Source organism: Haliotis rubra, unplaced genomic scaffold, assembly GCF_003918875.1.
Source record: "Haliotis rubra isolate DU_JTF1 unplaced genomic scaffold, ASM391887v1 Scf275, whole genome shotgun sequence".
Taxonomy (NCBI): Eukaryota; Metazoa; Mollusca; class Gastropoda; order Lepetellida; family Haliotidae; genus Haliotis; species Haliotis rubra.
The window spans coordinates 477,537-493,261 of NW_025766836.1; the positions used below are offsets into that span (position 1 = coordinate 477,537).

Below are 15,725 nucleotides of genomic sequence, written 5' to 3' on the forward strand. Positions count from 1 at the left end.
GGTAGATGGGAGGTGGTGGTGGGCAGTCGAGGGAGATGGTGATGGCTATGATTGGATGTAATTGGATATTAGTGGCTTTTTTAATTGATAGTTGTGTTTAATTAAAGTTTTCCACGTTCATGAACATTTCCTCAATGATTACCTCTTAATATTTGTGAAGACTTTTTTTGCTTTCAGACTGAGATCTGCAAGAAACATCCGCTAAATATTCGCTGCCCAGAGGGGTCCACTGTATCTGTACAAAACATCATCAGATGAAATAAACATGGTCAGCGTATACCACATGGAGTTGCCATTTTCTTAAAGTACTAGTGAGTACATATGTGATGCAACATACGACTTGGGGCTAGACTGATTGCCCTGCCCTTGGGCACTTACACTCCTCATTTATTTACATCTAACAAACACAACATCTGCAACATCTATCGACAACAACCACTCCATCTACCCACCCCCAGCAACCTCCTCATCTACCTACCTCCAAAACCTCCTCATCTACCTACATCTACCTACCTCCACAACCTCCTCATCTACCTACATCTACCTACCTCCACACTCTACCTACCTCCACAACCTCCTCATCTACCTACATCTACCTACCTCCACAACCTTCTTATCTACCTACATCTACTACCTACCTCCACAACCTCCTCATCTACCTACATCTACCACCTGCCTCCACAACCTCACCACACCTCCTGCACTACCTAACCATCTACCTACCTCCACAACATCTACCTCATCTACCTCCCTCACCACATACCTACATCTACCTACTACCTACCTTCCAACCTACATCTACTCTACCTCATACAACCTCATATACCTACCTACATCTACCTACCTCCACAACCTCACCCTACTCTCCCTCATCTACCTCTCCACAACCTCACCTACCACCAACCTACTTCATCCTACCTACATCTACCTCCTACCTACCTACAACCTCACCACATCTACTCTACCTCCACAACCTCCCTATCTACCTACATCTACCTCCACAACCTCCACAACCTCCTACTTCCACATCTACCTCCACTACCTACATCTACCTACCTCCACAACCTCCTCATCTACCTACATCTACCTACCTCCACAACCTCACCACATCTACCTACATCTACCTACCTCCACAACCTCCTCATCTACCTACATCTACCTACCTCCACAACCTCACCACCTACCTACACTACCTTCCTCCACAACCTCACCACTACCTACATCTACCACACCTCCACCTCCTCACCACCTACCTACATCTACCTACCTCCACAACCTCACCACCTACCTACATCTACCTACCTCCACAACCTCACCATCTACCTACATCTACCTACCTCCACAACCTCACCACCTACCTACATCTACCTACCTCCACAACCTCACCATCTACCTACATCTACCTACCTCCACAACCTCCTCATCTACCTACATCTACCTACCTCCACAACCTCACCACCTACCTACATCTACTACCCACCTCCACAACCTCCCATCATCCCCAAAATGTTCAAAGTCAATTTAAACTTGCCAGGATTTTCAAACGTAGCATTCTTGTCATTTCAATTTTGGCTAACATTTCTTACAATCGCCAGCAGCTGAAGGGATGGTGTAAATCCAACTAGGGTCCATGCAGGTAGCCAAGGTACTGTAAGTCCCCATGGTCCCTAAGTATGGTGATCTACCTTCTGGTGTTGGCCTGTTTTTATATTGTATTGTCCAAATAGTGCTATTAGTTTTAACTCTCCACACTAGTTTTAGTTGTAATTGTGATATTCTAGTTGTTTTACTGTCCTTCGTCGACAGGTTTTTATAATGTACATATATTCCATTTCAATGTCAAATGTTCTCATTTCACTTTTTATTGTATAAATTGTTTTCGTCACGATATGGCTGAAATATTGCCGATGTGACGTTAAATAATAACTCACTCACTCACTATAATGTATTTTTAGTGTAAAGATTACAAAAATATTGTTTTGAGATGATCCTGACTCGAAATGCTTCACAGCACAATAAATCATGAAAAGGCCGGACGCTTCGGTGTACCTCACCGGTCTGCTCTGCCGATCGCTACGCAACCATCGCATGCAATCGATTAAAATTTAATGTAAACATAATCATAGATGATTGGCCTATCGATCACCACTCATGACACCTACCAATTCTTTATTGTTATTTCTGCAAGTCGATTGAAGACCGATTTTGACCCTCAACTAAACGATCTGGTCACAAAGGCTCACTCCCACTTACCCAACTCACTGGGGGGATTAAAAGAGATTAACAGTTACGGGTCAGTGATTGTGCAGGGTGAATTTGTTACCCCTGCTTTGGCTGTGACATAAGTTATCCCAGCACTCCAATCAGGGCCGATCAGAGCAACCTCATGACCACCGGTGAACATATTTCACAAGAAAAACTGATAATATAAACAAATATATTTGATCTTCGTGAACTATATTCATATCATTTGCTACAAACTGAATTTAAATGGAGGGAACTATGCCAACGACAAGTATTATAAAGTATGGAGATTTGCTCGTTTCTCCATTGCACTATGGCAAACATTCAAGTAAACACTCTTGGCGACAACATCGATCTCTTCAAGGTCTATGTGACTACGTACTGGGTGGAGGATGATCATGGCCGTGAAATGTGGAACCATTTCAGAACCGAAGGTCCAAAAACAACAAATCATGTAGAGGGGTGGCATCGTAAAGTGGCATCGTGTTGGGTCGAAAGCCACCCCAACATTTATAAGGCCATTGACTGGTAGAGGCATTTGTTCTTCAGCAACGAAACGGTGCCAGACCACCACCTAGGAAGAGAAGATACCTTGAATTGAACCATCAATGGGTAGGTACAAAGGAAAATTAACAACAGTTACTTGTGCCAGAACTAATGTCATACATTGACACTGTATCAGACCCGTGAAGGTCCGGGTTAGAATATTGTCCCTCAGTTACCCATGCTTGTAAGAGGCGACTAACGGGATCGGGTGGTCAGACTTGGTAGACACATGTTATCGGTTCCCAATTGCGCAGATCGATGCACATGCTGTTGATTACTGGATTGTCTGGTCCAGACTCGATTATTTGCAGATCACCGCCACCATATAGCTGGAAAATTGCTGAGTGCGGCGTAAAACGCAACTCACTCACTCACTCACTCACTGTATCACGCTCAACTATTTTGACCCTGAACTAAACGATCTGGTCAAAAAAGGATGACGATAGGTCCGCACAAAACGGGGTGTGGTCGAAGCAAGCCCTCTGATTTTTAATGCTTGGAAATCTGCACATTTTTTATAAATTCGCGGGAATTGTGACTTTCATCGACTGCTTAACTTGGAAATTAAGATTTTTTTCTAGCAATGGCTTCTCAAAAGAAAGCATCAGCTGTAAATGTCTCGTTAACAAGCGGCCGCACCTCCGTCTTGTGCGGGCCAACGTCATCAATTAGTTGATGTTTCTCACAAGTTTTTCTCACAATTTCACACCAAATCACCTGCCAACTGTGCCAGACTCAAAACATGTTTTCGACAGGAAATTGGAAAAACAATCGATGAAAAACCTTCCATTCATTATCAGCGGGTGCATCTGCCTCCACTTCCTCATCTAGGTGATGGCGCTGCCTGATGGTTAAAGCATCTTCTCGTCACGCTGAAGACCCGGGTTCAATTCCACACATGGGTACAATGTGTGAAGCCCATTTCTGGTGTCCCCCGCCGTGATGTTGCTGGAATATTGCTAAAAGCAGCGTGAAACCGTACTCAATCACTCTATTTCCTCATCAAAAAGCTATCCTTGAAATGATAACAGACTGGAACTGTGTCAGCGTCTACAAGAGAGTGTCCAATCGGCAAGAACACTGACAACTGGGTCCCTGTAACTGAACCAGTCGCCTCTACCCAGAACTGGTTCCTCAACAGCCAAATTGTCAGAATTTTGAGTACTTTCTCTCGAAACGTTAGACAGGCCAGGAGAACGAAGTTACAGCCAGCTTATGGCTGAAATCATCCTCAGAAGAAATGTGCTAGATTGGCACGAGTAACAACCCTGGGAGGAAAGATAAGTAGAATGTCTTTTTCAATATATTCAGTACTTTCTAAAATGCTAGGCTCATGATAAACAACAGAACCAGGCAGTCATTTTCCCTAGTCACATCAGTACCAATAAGCAAGTCAGAACCTTTGATAAGGAGGAGGTTCTTCAATCCCCACTTTAGCCAAACCGTTTAAACTCTCTGGCCTGTGGCAGAGGTACTATGCTGGCCACATGGAACTCTGGGTGGGAGAGTGCAGTTGTGGAGCAGTATCGTAATCAGAACAGTGTTAATGTGTTACCCTGCCCCGGAAGATCCCCTGATTTGGATGGAGTGGAGCGACGTGTAGTACATCATCCGGATCTTCCAAATACGCAGCAAGAACTCAGCCAGTTCCTTCCTCAGATATTGAGCTCTCTCATCGACACATGAGGTGCCAGTGGTCTACATGAGGTGTCAGACATGCATGAGTGCCAGTGGTCTACATGAGGTGTCAGACATGCATGAGTGCACAGGATGACACCCTGAAACCAACCCCCCACGCCCACCTCCACCCTCACCCCCGGCTCTGCCAATGCAAAACTTTACCTTCAATGTGGTCTTTAGTCATTTTCAAAAAGGGGTTCGAACCCCCTCAAACACACACACACACACAACCCACACACAACCACCTGAATCCGCCAATGACACACCCGATAAGTACTGACCATGTGAACACTACCAACGACCGCTCATCGAAAAATTGATAAGAGTCATTTTTCAGATTTTCCTATTCAGGTTGTCCTCGCAGATAAGCATAACATGGTTGTCTGTTTTTTTGTTGTTGTTCTTTTGTTGTTGTTGTGTTTTGTTTATTTGTTGTTTTTTCTTTTGTTTTGGTTTTTTTTTAGTTAGAAACTTGGTTGACACATGTCATATCCAATGTAAAATGATGCAACTTGCTACTTTATGGTGATGACTAATATATCATGAACATAAGCTTCATGGAGTCTTCAAGAATTATTCAGTCATGACTTTTCAGTAAGTGAAGTGATATGTATAAGAGTTAAACACCTTTCCGGGCCCTGACATCTTCTATGATATGGTGACGTGGGGATGGGTTGGGTTGGGTTGGGGTCGTTTGGGGTTAGGGTTAGGGTTAGTGTAAGTACGCATCCGAGCGGATACGAACTCACTAATGCTAAAAAAACGGGGGTTACGGGCGGAAATCTTTCCGCCATTGGGGAGTGCGGCGATGGACTTTTATTGCGTATGCAATAGAAAAACGAGCCTGGTTGGTATGACCTGAGCTACTGCATTCACATGTCTACGTCATCTGCAGGATGTCTACATCATCTTAGGGACCGTTCATAATTTATGACTGTGTGTGTGATGATTTTAAATGGGGGTGGGGTGGGGGTGTCACCCATTTTGTTCTGGGGGAGGTAGAAACACCATGCTTAGAAACACCGTCCAGATCACCTTGATCTCGATCCCAATGAATATGAAAAACCATTACATGTGCGACGACAACCACGTATGATACTGACCAAAGGACAAGATGAAATTAACCTTTTAAATACCTTAATACCTTATGCTACGCTTGGATGAACACAGAAAATTGAACCTCCACACTAGCCTAACCAAGGGACACGCTTTGGGGGAGATTGCAGTAAGAAAAGTATGCAGTGTAAATTAGTACTGCTGAAATAGATTACTCTTAAGATTCGATCGATGTTTTGATGGCTGATATTGAGTGTTGAGTGTTGAGTATAGAACAATTGATAAAATGGTTAGATATAGTGTATTTATTGAAATTGTATATCTCATCAAAATATGACAACCAACTTTAAAAAGATTCACATGTTTATTCACAATACTATATATACAACACAAAGTTGAATCTGCCACACATATAGTTTTTAGGAATATAGTGTTAGATTTATTATTTCAAGTTGTTTTGTGTTCATTAGTTGTTACATTAGGTGTATGTGCTTGGATTAATTTTCCAAGCAGTTGATCTTCAGAAACCCATGCTTGTCGTAAGAGGCGACAAACTTGATCGGGTGGTCAGGCTCGCTGACTTGGTTGACACATGTCATCAGTTCCCAATTGCGTAGATCGATGCACATTCTGTTGATCACTGGATTGTCTGGTCCAGACTCGATTGTTTACAGACCGTCGCCATATAACTGGAATATTGGTGAGTGCGGCGTAAAACTAAACTCACTCACTCATTGATCACAATGGATTAAAAGCGTTTTAGTGACTTTACTTTGTTTGTTTAGTTAACATATGATGGGCGGTTTCTTTATTATCGTTGAAGTTTTTTAGCTACCATATGATAACATTAATCTGTTTATGTTTATTTTGTTCTTTAATTTGCATTCTCTGCTTTTATTGTAGATTATCTTAATTCCTATACATAGAATCTGTTCTGAGATAAAATTATACATGCTAGTGGGTCATTCTATGGAAAAGGGCAATTATAGCTTTTGCTCTTAAGAAATTTTATTTGTATTTTTTTATGTCTTCATGTCAACTACTTTGGTTTGTATGATTGGTATATTGCATCAGCAGAGAACTTTGAACAAGAATTTTCCATAAAATGTATTGTTACGTTTCAACTTTAAATCAAAATGTCATTACCGCAACGGCGGCAAAAATACAAATTTTGGAAAATGTAGTCATAAACCTTGCTTAAAAACAGCTACTAAATGGAGAGTGTTGTTAGGCATCTCATATGTGGTTGTTTAAAAGTATATTTGTGTAGTGGTCATTCTTCTAAATTGTGTTTTTTGAGTTTTTAGAATGAATGTAAACACAATAACTACGGCAACAATTATAGCTCTTATCTCAAACAGTTATCAGAAAAGGATAAAACCTTGAATTCCTTTGACCCTCCCATAAGTTAAAATGCTTCAAAGAAATAATTGGTTGTATAATCATAAATAATTCGTAAAAGGTGTTTGAGTACCTACGTGAGGCGGCTAGCTTGCGTGATCAGAACCTTTCTCCAGGAACAATTCAACTGGATTTCTTGATTTTACATGATGAATATTTCAATGTTTGATAACCATATTACTTACGGTAACATTGATTAGCTAATAGCGCATTGCCGGGAGAGCCACATTCTTACGATCACTCAACCATGCTCATTGCCAGTTGAGCCACACCATTTTCAAGTCTGTTTTTCTTAAATGTGGCTTTCCCGGGCTGTAACCGTATAAATGATTTATTCTTCCTTGCAAAGATTATAACCCTCTTGGGCTGTGTATGAACGTGCACCGAGGTATACATGCTAATTTGTTCAAGGTTACGTGAACCAATCAGAGACTGACATTCTTATATGAGGTAGGATAATGTATATTAGACTTAGACTTCTTATTTTTATTTCAGGGTGATTGATTTTTGTACTTGTAAAGTTGTATTTGTAGAGTTTTAGTTGTATTTGTAGTTGTATTTGTAGTTGTATTTGTAGTTGTATTTGTTGTTGTATTTGTAGTTGTATTTGTTGTTGTATTTGTTGTTGTACTTGTAGAGTTGTAGTTTTGTAGTTGTGTAGTTGTAGTTGTATTTGTAGTTGTATTTGTACTTGTAGAGTTGTAGTTGTAGTTGTAGAGTTGTAGCTGTATTTGTATTTGTCTTTGTAGTTGTGTTTGTGTTTGTACTTGTACTTGTAGAGTTGTAGTTGTAGTACCTGTAACAAGTAGCATACATATATAAAAAAAAGTACAGTTTATACTGCAAAAACATCAAAGATGCTGCCGATGTCCGACATGTTTGTTTACAACAAAAGGGTCAACGAGTTCATTGTATTCATACGCAGTGAATCGGTCACTTTAATTAGCGGTCTTAAACTGCCATTTAAGTACGGTTTTGACGAGCTCTCAGCCAATCAGAATCGAGTATCACACAATGTCGTGCTAGAATTGTAGTTGCATTTGTAGTTGTACTTGTACTTGTACTTGCAGTTGTATTTGGAGCTGCAGTTGTAGTCGCCTCTTACGACAAGCGTGGGTTACTGAAGACCAGTTGAAACCCGGTTCATCGCCTGTGTCAGATTTTTCAATGGCTGTTTGTTTGTCACTATGTCCAGTAACACCCTATCTCTGTCCCATCCTGCTAATAAAATCAAGTTGTGAAAAACTTACACACAGTCGCCATGTTTGTGCTATTTTAAACATGAAGAGGGAGTGATTGTTACAGGACTTGTGAAAAACTTACACACAGTCGCCATGTTTGTGCTATTTTAAACATGAAGAGGGAGTGATTGTTACTAGGGCTCTGACGGATACTCGAGTACCCGGCAACGAAGTCAATAAACATTACTATTCTGATCAAAGTATTTCTGCACAAAACGTAACAAACTCATAATTAGTGTTAAAATATACCACTAACCACTAATATGAAAACATCTCGTTAGTCTATGGGATAGGTCTATTACGTCAGTGGGTAAAATAGGTTTGTAATCGCAGTCACGCCTGATTGATCCAAAGTTGTCTGATAATTGGCGTGTCTGACAAATGGGATGTCTAACTTATGAGAGCAAAAGCATACATGGAATAAATTTGCAGGTGTTTAATGCAGCGAACAGGCAATTGGAGATCCCCTTCTTCACCTCGGTTAAATATGTGTTTAGCAATAATAAATCCTAAATTAAAAAACCCAACTTGCTTATATATAAAGGATGTATAGGAGGACTGCAACAGTCACAATGGATTGACGTGAGAGTGACGATGAGAGCTATCGGGATAGGTTTGTATGTTGAGGTACAATATCTTCTTATAAGTTTTCATTACTATCAATGCATCCCACTAATATATGATAACATTCATGATAACAGCACTCCATGTCCTGCTCGTTAAACAACACAATAAAAATACAATTATTATAATAGACTCACTCAGCGGGCCCTCCCTAAAACCTCGGGCGAAGAAAAGCCGTGACGGGCAGACGGGAATTACAAAAAATTGATCACAACATATTAAAACGAAACGTGCGAACCTGGGTAGGTACACCTCTCAAGTGTGGGGTTGCCCACGATAGAATTTATTCAACTATGAATACTATGACGACATACCGAGTGTCACGTAGAATAAAAACACAGTTTTGATGCTTTTTTCCCCTTTGTTAGAAGGTTTGACAAGGCCCTTAGCTCCTGAGTGGTGACGTGTGGCGTCCTGGGCAGGAAGTGACAGTGTATTGACTTCTTTCCTTAATTACCCAGTTGGGGCTCCCTAATTAACCTTTATTTGTTCTGAAGCAGCATAGACTATTTATTTTATTTGGAAGTGGTTATTGGCGAATGTCAATATGATTGACAAGACATATACTAGCCACATAAAGAAACTGTGCATTGTCAAAATATTATCCCAGTTGATAAGTACGATAACAATGTCAAAGGTACATATAAACTTTAATGGAGGGATCATGAGACCATAACAAGTCGGGAGAATTTCAATTGAAAAGTCTATCACAATGACGTCACAATGAGTCCACAAGCGGGACAGGGGTCAAACGACCATGTCACAAGCTCAATAACGGGTATGTCCACCATCGGCATTGAGAACAGCAGTGCATCGACGACGCATAGAGCCTATCAAACGTGCAAGGAAGGCTTGTGGGATGTCACGCCAGATTCTCTCAAGTTCTGTTGCAAGGTCAAGGACGTTATCTGGTGGATGAGGAAGACGGCGTAGACGTCGATCCATCTGGTCCCAAACATGCTCTATCGGGGAGAGATCCGGTGAATATGCAGGCCAAGGCAGTAAGTCAACGTTGTGGTGTTGCAAGAAATCCATAGCAACCCTTGCCGTGTGAGGGCGGGCATTGTCCTGTTGGAATGTTAACCCAGGGCCATGACGTTGCAGAAAGGAATTGCCACAGGTCGAAGAATCTGATCCCTGTAGCCCACACCAGTTAAGTTGCCCTGAACAATCACCGAAGGAGTTCTTTGGCGTGCTGTTATTCCTACCCAAATCATCACGGAACCACCACCAAAGCGATTCCTCTCAAAGACACAGGCCTGTGCATAACGTTCTCCCACGAGTCTATAGGCACGTTGGCGTCCATCACTATGGGGAATGTTAAACCTGGACTCATCTGTAAAACAACATTTCTCCACCAAAACAAGGGTCTGCGGACATGATTTCGGCACCACATTCGGCGAGCTTGTCGATGACGTTGTGTCAGGATAGGCCGTATGGCGGGACGTCGTGGTCTGATCCCGTGATGACGTAAACGTTGTCGAACTGTGTTGGGATGGATACGGCGAAGTCCTGGGATGGTTCGGGCAGTCATCACTGCAGTCTGAAACCTGTGGCGAAGATGGGACACCCTTATCCATCTGTCCTGTCTTGGCGTTGTTACACGTAGACGTCCAGAACGTGGCCGATCGATGACGTCATTTGTGTTCTGGTAGCGTCTCACCAGTGCAGAAATTGTGTTCCGGTGGCAGTGGAAATGTGCAGCCACTTGTCGTTGAGACATTCCCCCACGGACCATCCCAATGGCCTCATGACGTTGTGCAGACGTGAGCCTTGTCATGCTATGCGTTTCAATAGCCGTTTAATTTTTTGAACGATCGCAAGGGCAGGGGTTGAGCTTTCCAAAGTGACAGTATTGTGTGGCATTCATTTGCTCTGTTTCTCTTTCCCGGAATGCACGTGCAACAACGTATTGCACGTCTCAAGGACGTACCCACTGACGTCACGGAACGTGACACATGCATGCATGTTGGATACATGTCACTAATCTCCGAGTTTAAATCCTTATGTGTCTACACAGGTTTGATAAATTTAGATTTTAAATTTTTGTAAGCACAGTTTCTTTATGTGCCTAGTATATTTCAATACAGTTAAAGCAATCACAATACTGTTTATGTTAAAAGAATTACAAATGAAAAGTAATATTTCATATTCAACAATTTCTTAATTTTGACTGTTCCGACGTGTATGTTTTGATATTATCTGTGCTTACACGCATACCATTGACGAGCCACATTTCCAATTGGACTGAGTTATTTCGCCTGTTGTACGTTAATAAATTAATAAATAAGCTACTGTACTGAGGCTTATCTTGCTGTGATTTCTGTTCTGTTTCATGAATCAATGTATCATTGAAGTAGTATGTCAAATACAGTTTCCAACACAAAGTAGTACATTTGTGTTGTTCTGTGAAGCCATATCACATAACAATGATAGAGCTCTGGATCATTCGCAGATTGTTGCGAAGCTGCATTTTTGACATGTTCAGTCATCACTCGATTCTGAACTGGGTCACCAGTGTTATGCCCTTGGTGGTAAAAACGATGCTTTTAGTGCTTCTGTATTCTCAAATCATCTACTATACAATATCACGTCATACTGTAGTTAGATAAGTTGTTTCAGAATTGTATAGCATAGCTTGGGAGCTTGCTTGTTTGGAAACAGTTAAGCTGTTTATAATTATGTAATGGGTAAAGAAAGAAAAAGGGGTTAAACTGGGGTGGGGTGAGGGGGAAGTATGGGAACATTGAAGGGGGCAAGGCAGGCTGAGCGAGTGTAGTAATTGAGAGGCAGTAGTAAGCTTGGTTGAGTGGCCTTGACGGAGGGGCTATGGGCGGCCTTGACCGTGGAGTTTGTTATGGTTGATGCTTGAGAGGTGGCCGGGGTCGGTGGTGGCTGGAGGCGCGCGGACCTCGGAGGAGACAAAAGTTGTTGGGAGGAAGAGTTGGTGTGAAATAATAAAGGAATAGAGAGGCGCGCGGACCTCTGAGTCCAGAATTAAATTGTGACGTGTTAATAGCTCTTATCTCAAACAGTTATCAGAAAAGGATAAAACCTTGAATTCCTTTGACCCTCCCATAAGTTAAAATGCTTCAAAGAAATAATTGTGTGTATAATCATGTATAATTCGTAAAAGGTGTTTGAGTACCTACCTGAGGCGGCTAGCTTGCGTGATCAGGACATTTCCCAGGAACAATTCAACTGGATTTCTTGAATATTTCAATGTTTGATAACCATTACTTACGGTAACATGGATTAGCTTATAGCGCATTGCCGGGAGAGCCACATTCTTACGATCACTCAACCATGCCCATTGCCAGTTGAGCAACACCATTTTCAAGTCTGTTTTTCTTAAATGTGGCTTTCCGGGCTGTAACCGTATAAATGATTTATTCTTCCTTGCAAAGATTATAACCCTCTTGGGCTGTGTATGAACGTGCACCGGGCATACATGCTAATTTGTTCAAGGTTACGTGAACCAATCAGAGACTGACATTCTAATATGAGGTAGGATAATGTATATTAGACTTTCTTATTTTTTTATTTCAGGGTGATTGATTGGTTGTTTAGTTGTATTTGTAGTTGATTTGTTGTCATTTGTAGTTGTAGAGTTGTATTTGTAGAGTTGTATTTATTTGTATTTGTGTGTTGTGTTTGTATTTGTATTTTGTATTTGTAGAGTTGTAGTTGTACTTGTACTTGTAGAGTTGTAGTTGTACCTGTAACAAGTAGCATACATAAATAAAAAAGTACAGTTTAACTTCAAAAACATCAAAGATGCTGCCGATGTAGAAATCGCCGGTGTCCGACATGTTTGTTTACAACAAAAGGGTCAACGAGTTCATTGTATTCATACGCGGTGAATCGGTCACTTTAATTAGCGGTCTTAAACTGCCATTTAAGTACGGGTTTGACGAGCTCTCAGCCAATCAGAATCGAGTATCACACAATGTCTTGCTAGAATTGTAGTTGCATTTGTAGTTGTACTTGTACTTGTACTTGCAGTTGTATTTGTATTTGGAGCTGCAGTTGTAGTCGCCTCTTACGACAAACCCGCTTCATCACCTGTGTCAGATTCTTCTATGGTTGTTTGTTGGTCACAATGTCCAGTAACACCCTATCTCTGTCCCATCCTGCTAATAAAATCAAGTTGTGAAAAACTTACACACAGTCGTCATGTTTGTGCTATTTTAAACATGAAGAGGGAGTGATTGTTACAGGACTTGTGAAAAACTTACACACAGTCGCCATGTTTGTGCTATTTTAAACATGAAGAGGGAGTGATTGTTACAAGGGCTCTGACGGATACTCGAGTACCCGGCAACGAAGTCAATAAACATTACTATTCTGATCAAAGTATTTCTGCACAAAAGTAACAAACTCATAACTAGTGTTAAAATATACCACTAACCACTAATATGAAAACATCTCGTTAGTCTATGGGATAGGTCTATTACGTCAGTGGGTAAAATAGGTTTGTAATCGCAGGCACGCCTGATTGATCCAAAGTTGTCTGATAATTGGCGTGTCTGACAAATGGGATGTCTAACTTATGAGAGCAAAAGCATACATGGAATAAATTTGCAGGTGTTTTAAAGCAGCGAACAGGCAATTGGAGATCCCCCCTTCTTCACCTCGGTTAAATATGTGTTTAGCAATAATAAATCCTAAATAAGAAACCCCAACTTGCTTATATATACAGGATTTACAGGAGGACTGCAACAGTCACAATGGATTGACATTAGAGTGACGATGAGAGCTATCAGGGTAGGTTTGCATGTTGAGGTACAATATCTTCTTATAAGTTTTCATTACTATCAATGCATCCCACTAATATATGATAACATTCATGATAACAGCACTCCATGTCCTGCTCGTTAAACAACACAATAAAAATACAATTATTATAATAGACTCACTCAGCGGGCCCTCCCTAAAACCTCGGGCGAAGAAAAGCCGTGACGGGCAGACGGGAATTACAAAAAATTGATCACAACATATTAAAACGAAACGTGCGAACCTGGGTAGGTACACCTCTCAAGTGTGGGGTTGCCCACTATAGAATTTATTCAACTATGAATACTATGACGACATACCGAGTGTCACCTAGAATAAAAACACAGTTTTGATGCTTTTTTCCCTTTGTTAGAAGGTTTGACAAGGCCCTTAGCTCCTGAGTGGTGACGTGTGGCGTCCTGGGCAGGAAGTGACAGTGTATTGACTTCTTTCCTTAATTACCCAGTTGGGGCTCCCTAATTAACCTTTATTTGTTCTGAAGCAGCATAGACTATTTATTTTATTTGGAAGTGGTTATTGGCGAATGTCAATATGATTGACAAGACATATACTAGCCACATAAAGAAACTGTGCATTGTCAAAATATTATCCCAGTTGATAAGTACGATAACAATGTCAAAGGTACATATAAACTTTAATGGAGGGATCATGAGACCATAACAAGTCGGGAGAATTTCAATTGAAAAGTCTATCACAATGACGTCACGAGTCCACAAGCGGGACAGGGGTCAAACGACCATGTCACAAGCTGAATAACCGGTATGTCCACCATCGGCATTGAGAACAGCAGTGCATCGACGACGCATAGAGCCTATCAAACGTGCAAGGAAGGCTTGTGGGATGTCACGCCAGATTCTCTCAAGTTCTGTTGCAAGGTCAAGGACGTAATCTGGTGGATGAGGAAGACGGCGTAGACGTCGATCCATCTCGTCCCAAACATGCTCTATCGGAGAGAGATCCGGTGAATTTGCAGGCCAAGGCAGTAAGTCAACGTTGTGGTGTTGCAAGAAATCCATAGCAACCCTTGCCGTGTGAGGGCGGGCATTGTCCTGTTGGAATGTTAACCCAGGGCCATGACGTTGCAGAAAAGGAATTGCCACAGGTCGAAGAATCTGATCCCTGTAGCCCACACCAGTTAAGTTGCCCTGAACAATCACCGAAGGAGTTCTTTGGCGTGCTGTTATTCCACCCCAAATCATCACGGAACCACCACCAAAGCGATTCCTCTCCAAGACACAGGCCTGTGCATAACGTTCTCCCACGAGTCTATAGGCACGTTGGCGTCCATCCCTATGGGGAATGTTAAACCTGGACTCATCTGTAAAAACAACATTTCTCCACCAAAACAAGGGTCTGCGGACATGATTTCGGCACCACATTCGGCGAGCTTGTCGATGACGTTGTGTCAGGATAGGCCGTATGGCGGGACGTCGTGGTCTGATCCCGTGATGACGTAAACGTTGTCGAACTGTGTTGGGATGGATACGGCGAAGTCCTGGGATGGTTCGGGCAGTCATCACTGCAGTCTGAAACCTGTGGCGAAGATGGGACACCCTTATCCATCTGTCCTGTCTTGGCGTTGTTACACGTGGACGTCCAGAACGTGGCCGATCGATGACGTCATTTGTGTTCTGGTAGCGTCTCACCAGTGCAGAAATTGTGTTCCGGTGGCAGTGGAAATGTGCAGCCACTTGTCGTTGAGACATTCCCCCACGGACCATCCCAATGGCCTCATGACGTTGTGCAGACGTGAGCCTTGGCATGCTATGCGTTTCAATAGCCGTTTAATTTTTTGAACGATCGCAAGGGCAGGGGTTGAGCTTTCCAAAGTGACAGTATTGTGTGGCATTCATTTGCTCTGTTTCTCTTTCCCGGAATGCACGTGCAACAACGTATTGCACGTCTCAAGGACGTACCCACTGACGTCACGGAACGTGACACATGCATGCATGTTGGATACATGTCACTAATCTCCGAGTTTAAATCCTTATGTGTCTACACAGGTTTGATAAATTTAGATTTTAAATTTTTGTAAGCACAGTTTCTTTATGTGCCTAGTATATTTCAATACAGTTAAAGCAATCACAATACTGTTTATGTTAAAAGAATTACAAATGAAAAGTAATATTTCATATT

The 15,725-nt window shown here is 41.8% G+C and overlaps 1 protein-coding gene across 1 annotated transcript; it reads left to right on the forward strand.

Moving 5' to 3' along the window:
* Nucleotides 1–326: 326 nt before the first annotated feature.
* Nucleotides 327–1,525, forward strand: LOC124280874 (hepatitis A virus cellular receptor 1-like). The gene is made up of 2 exons (XM_046716863.1): nt 327–345; nt 459–1,525. The coding sequence occupies exons 1-2, from the start codon at nt 327–329 to the stop codon at nt 1,523–1,525; spliced, it is 1,086 nt and encodes a 361-aa protein (XP_046572819.1).
* Nucleotides 1,526–15,725: the final 14,200 nt, after the last annotated feature.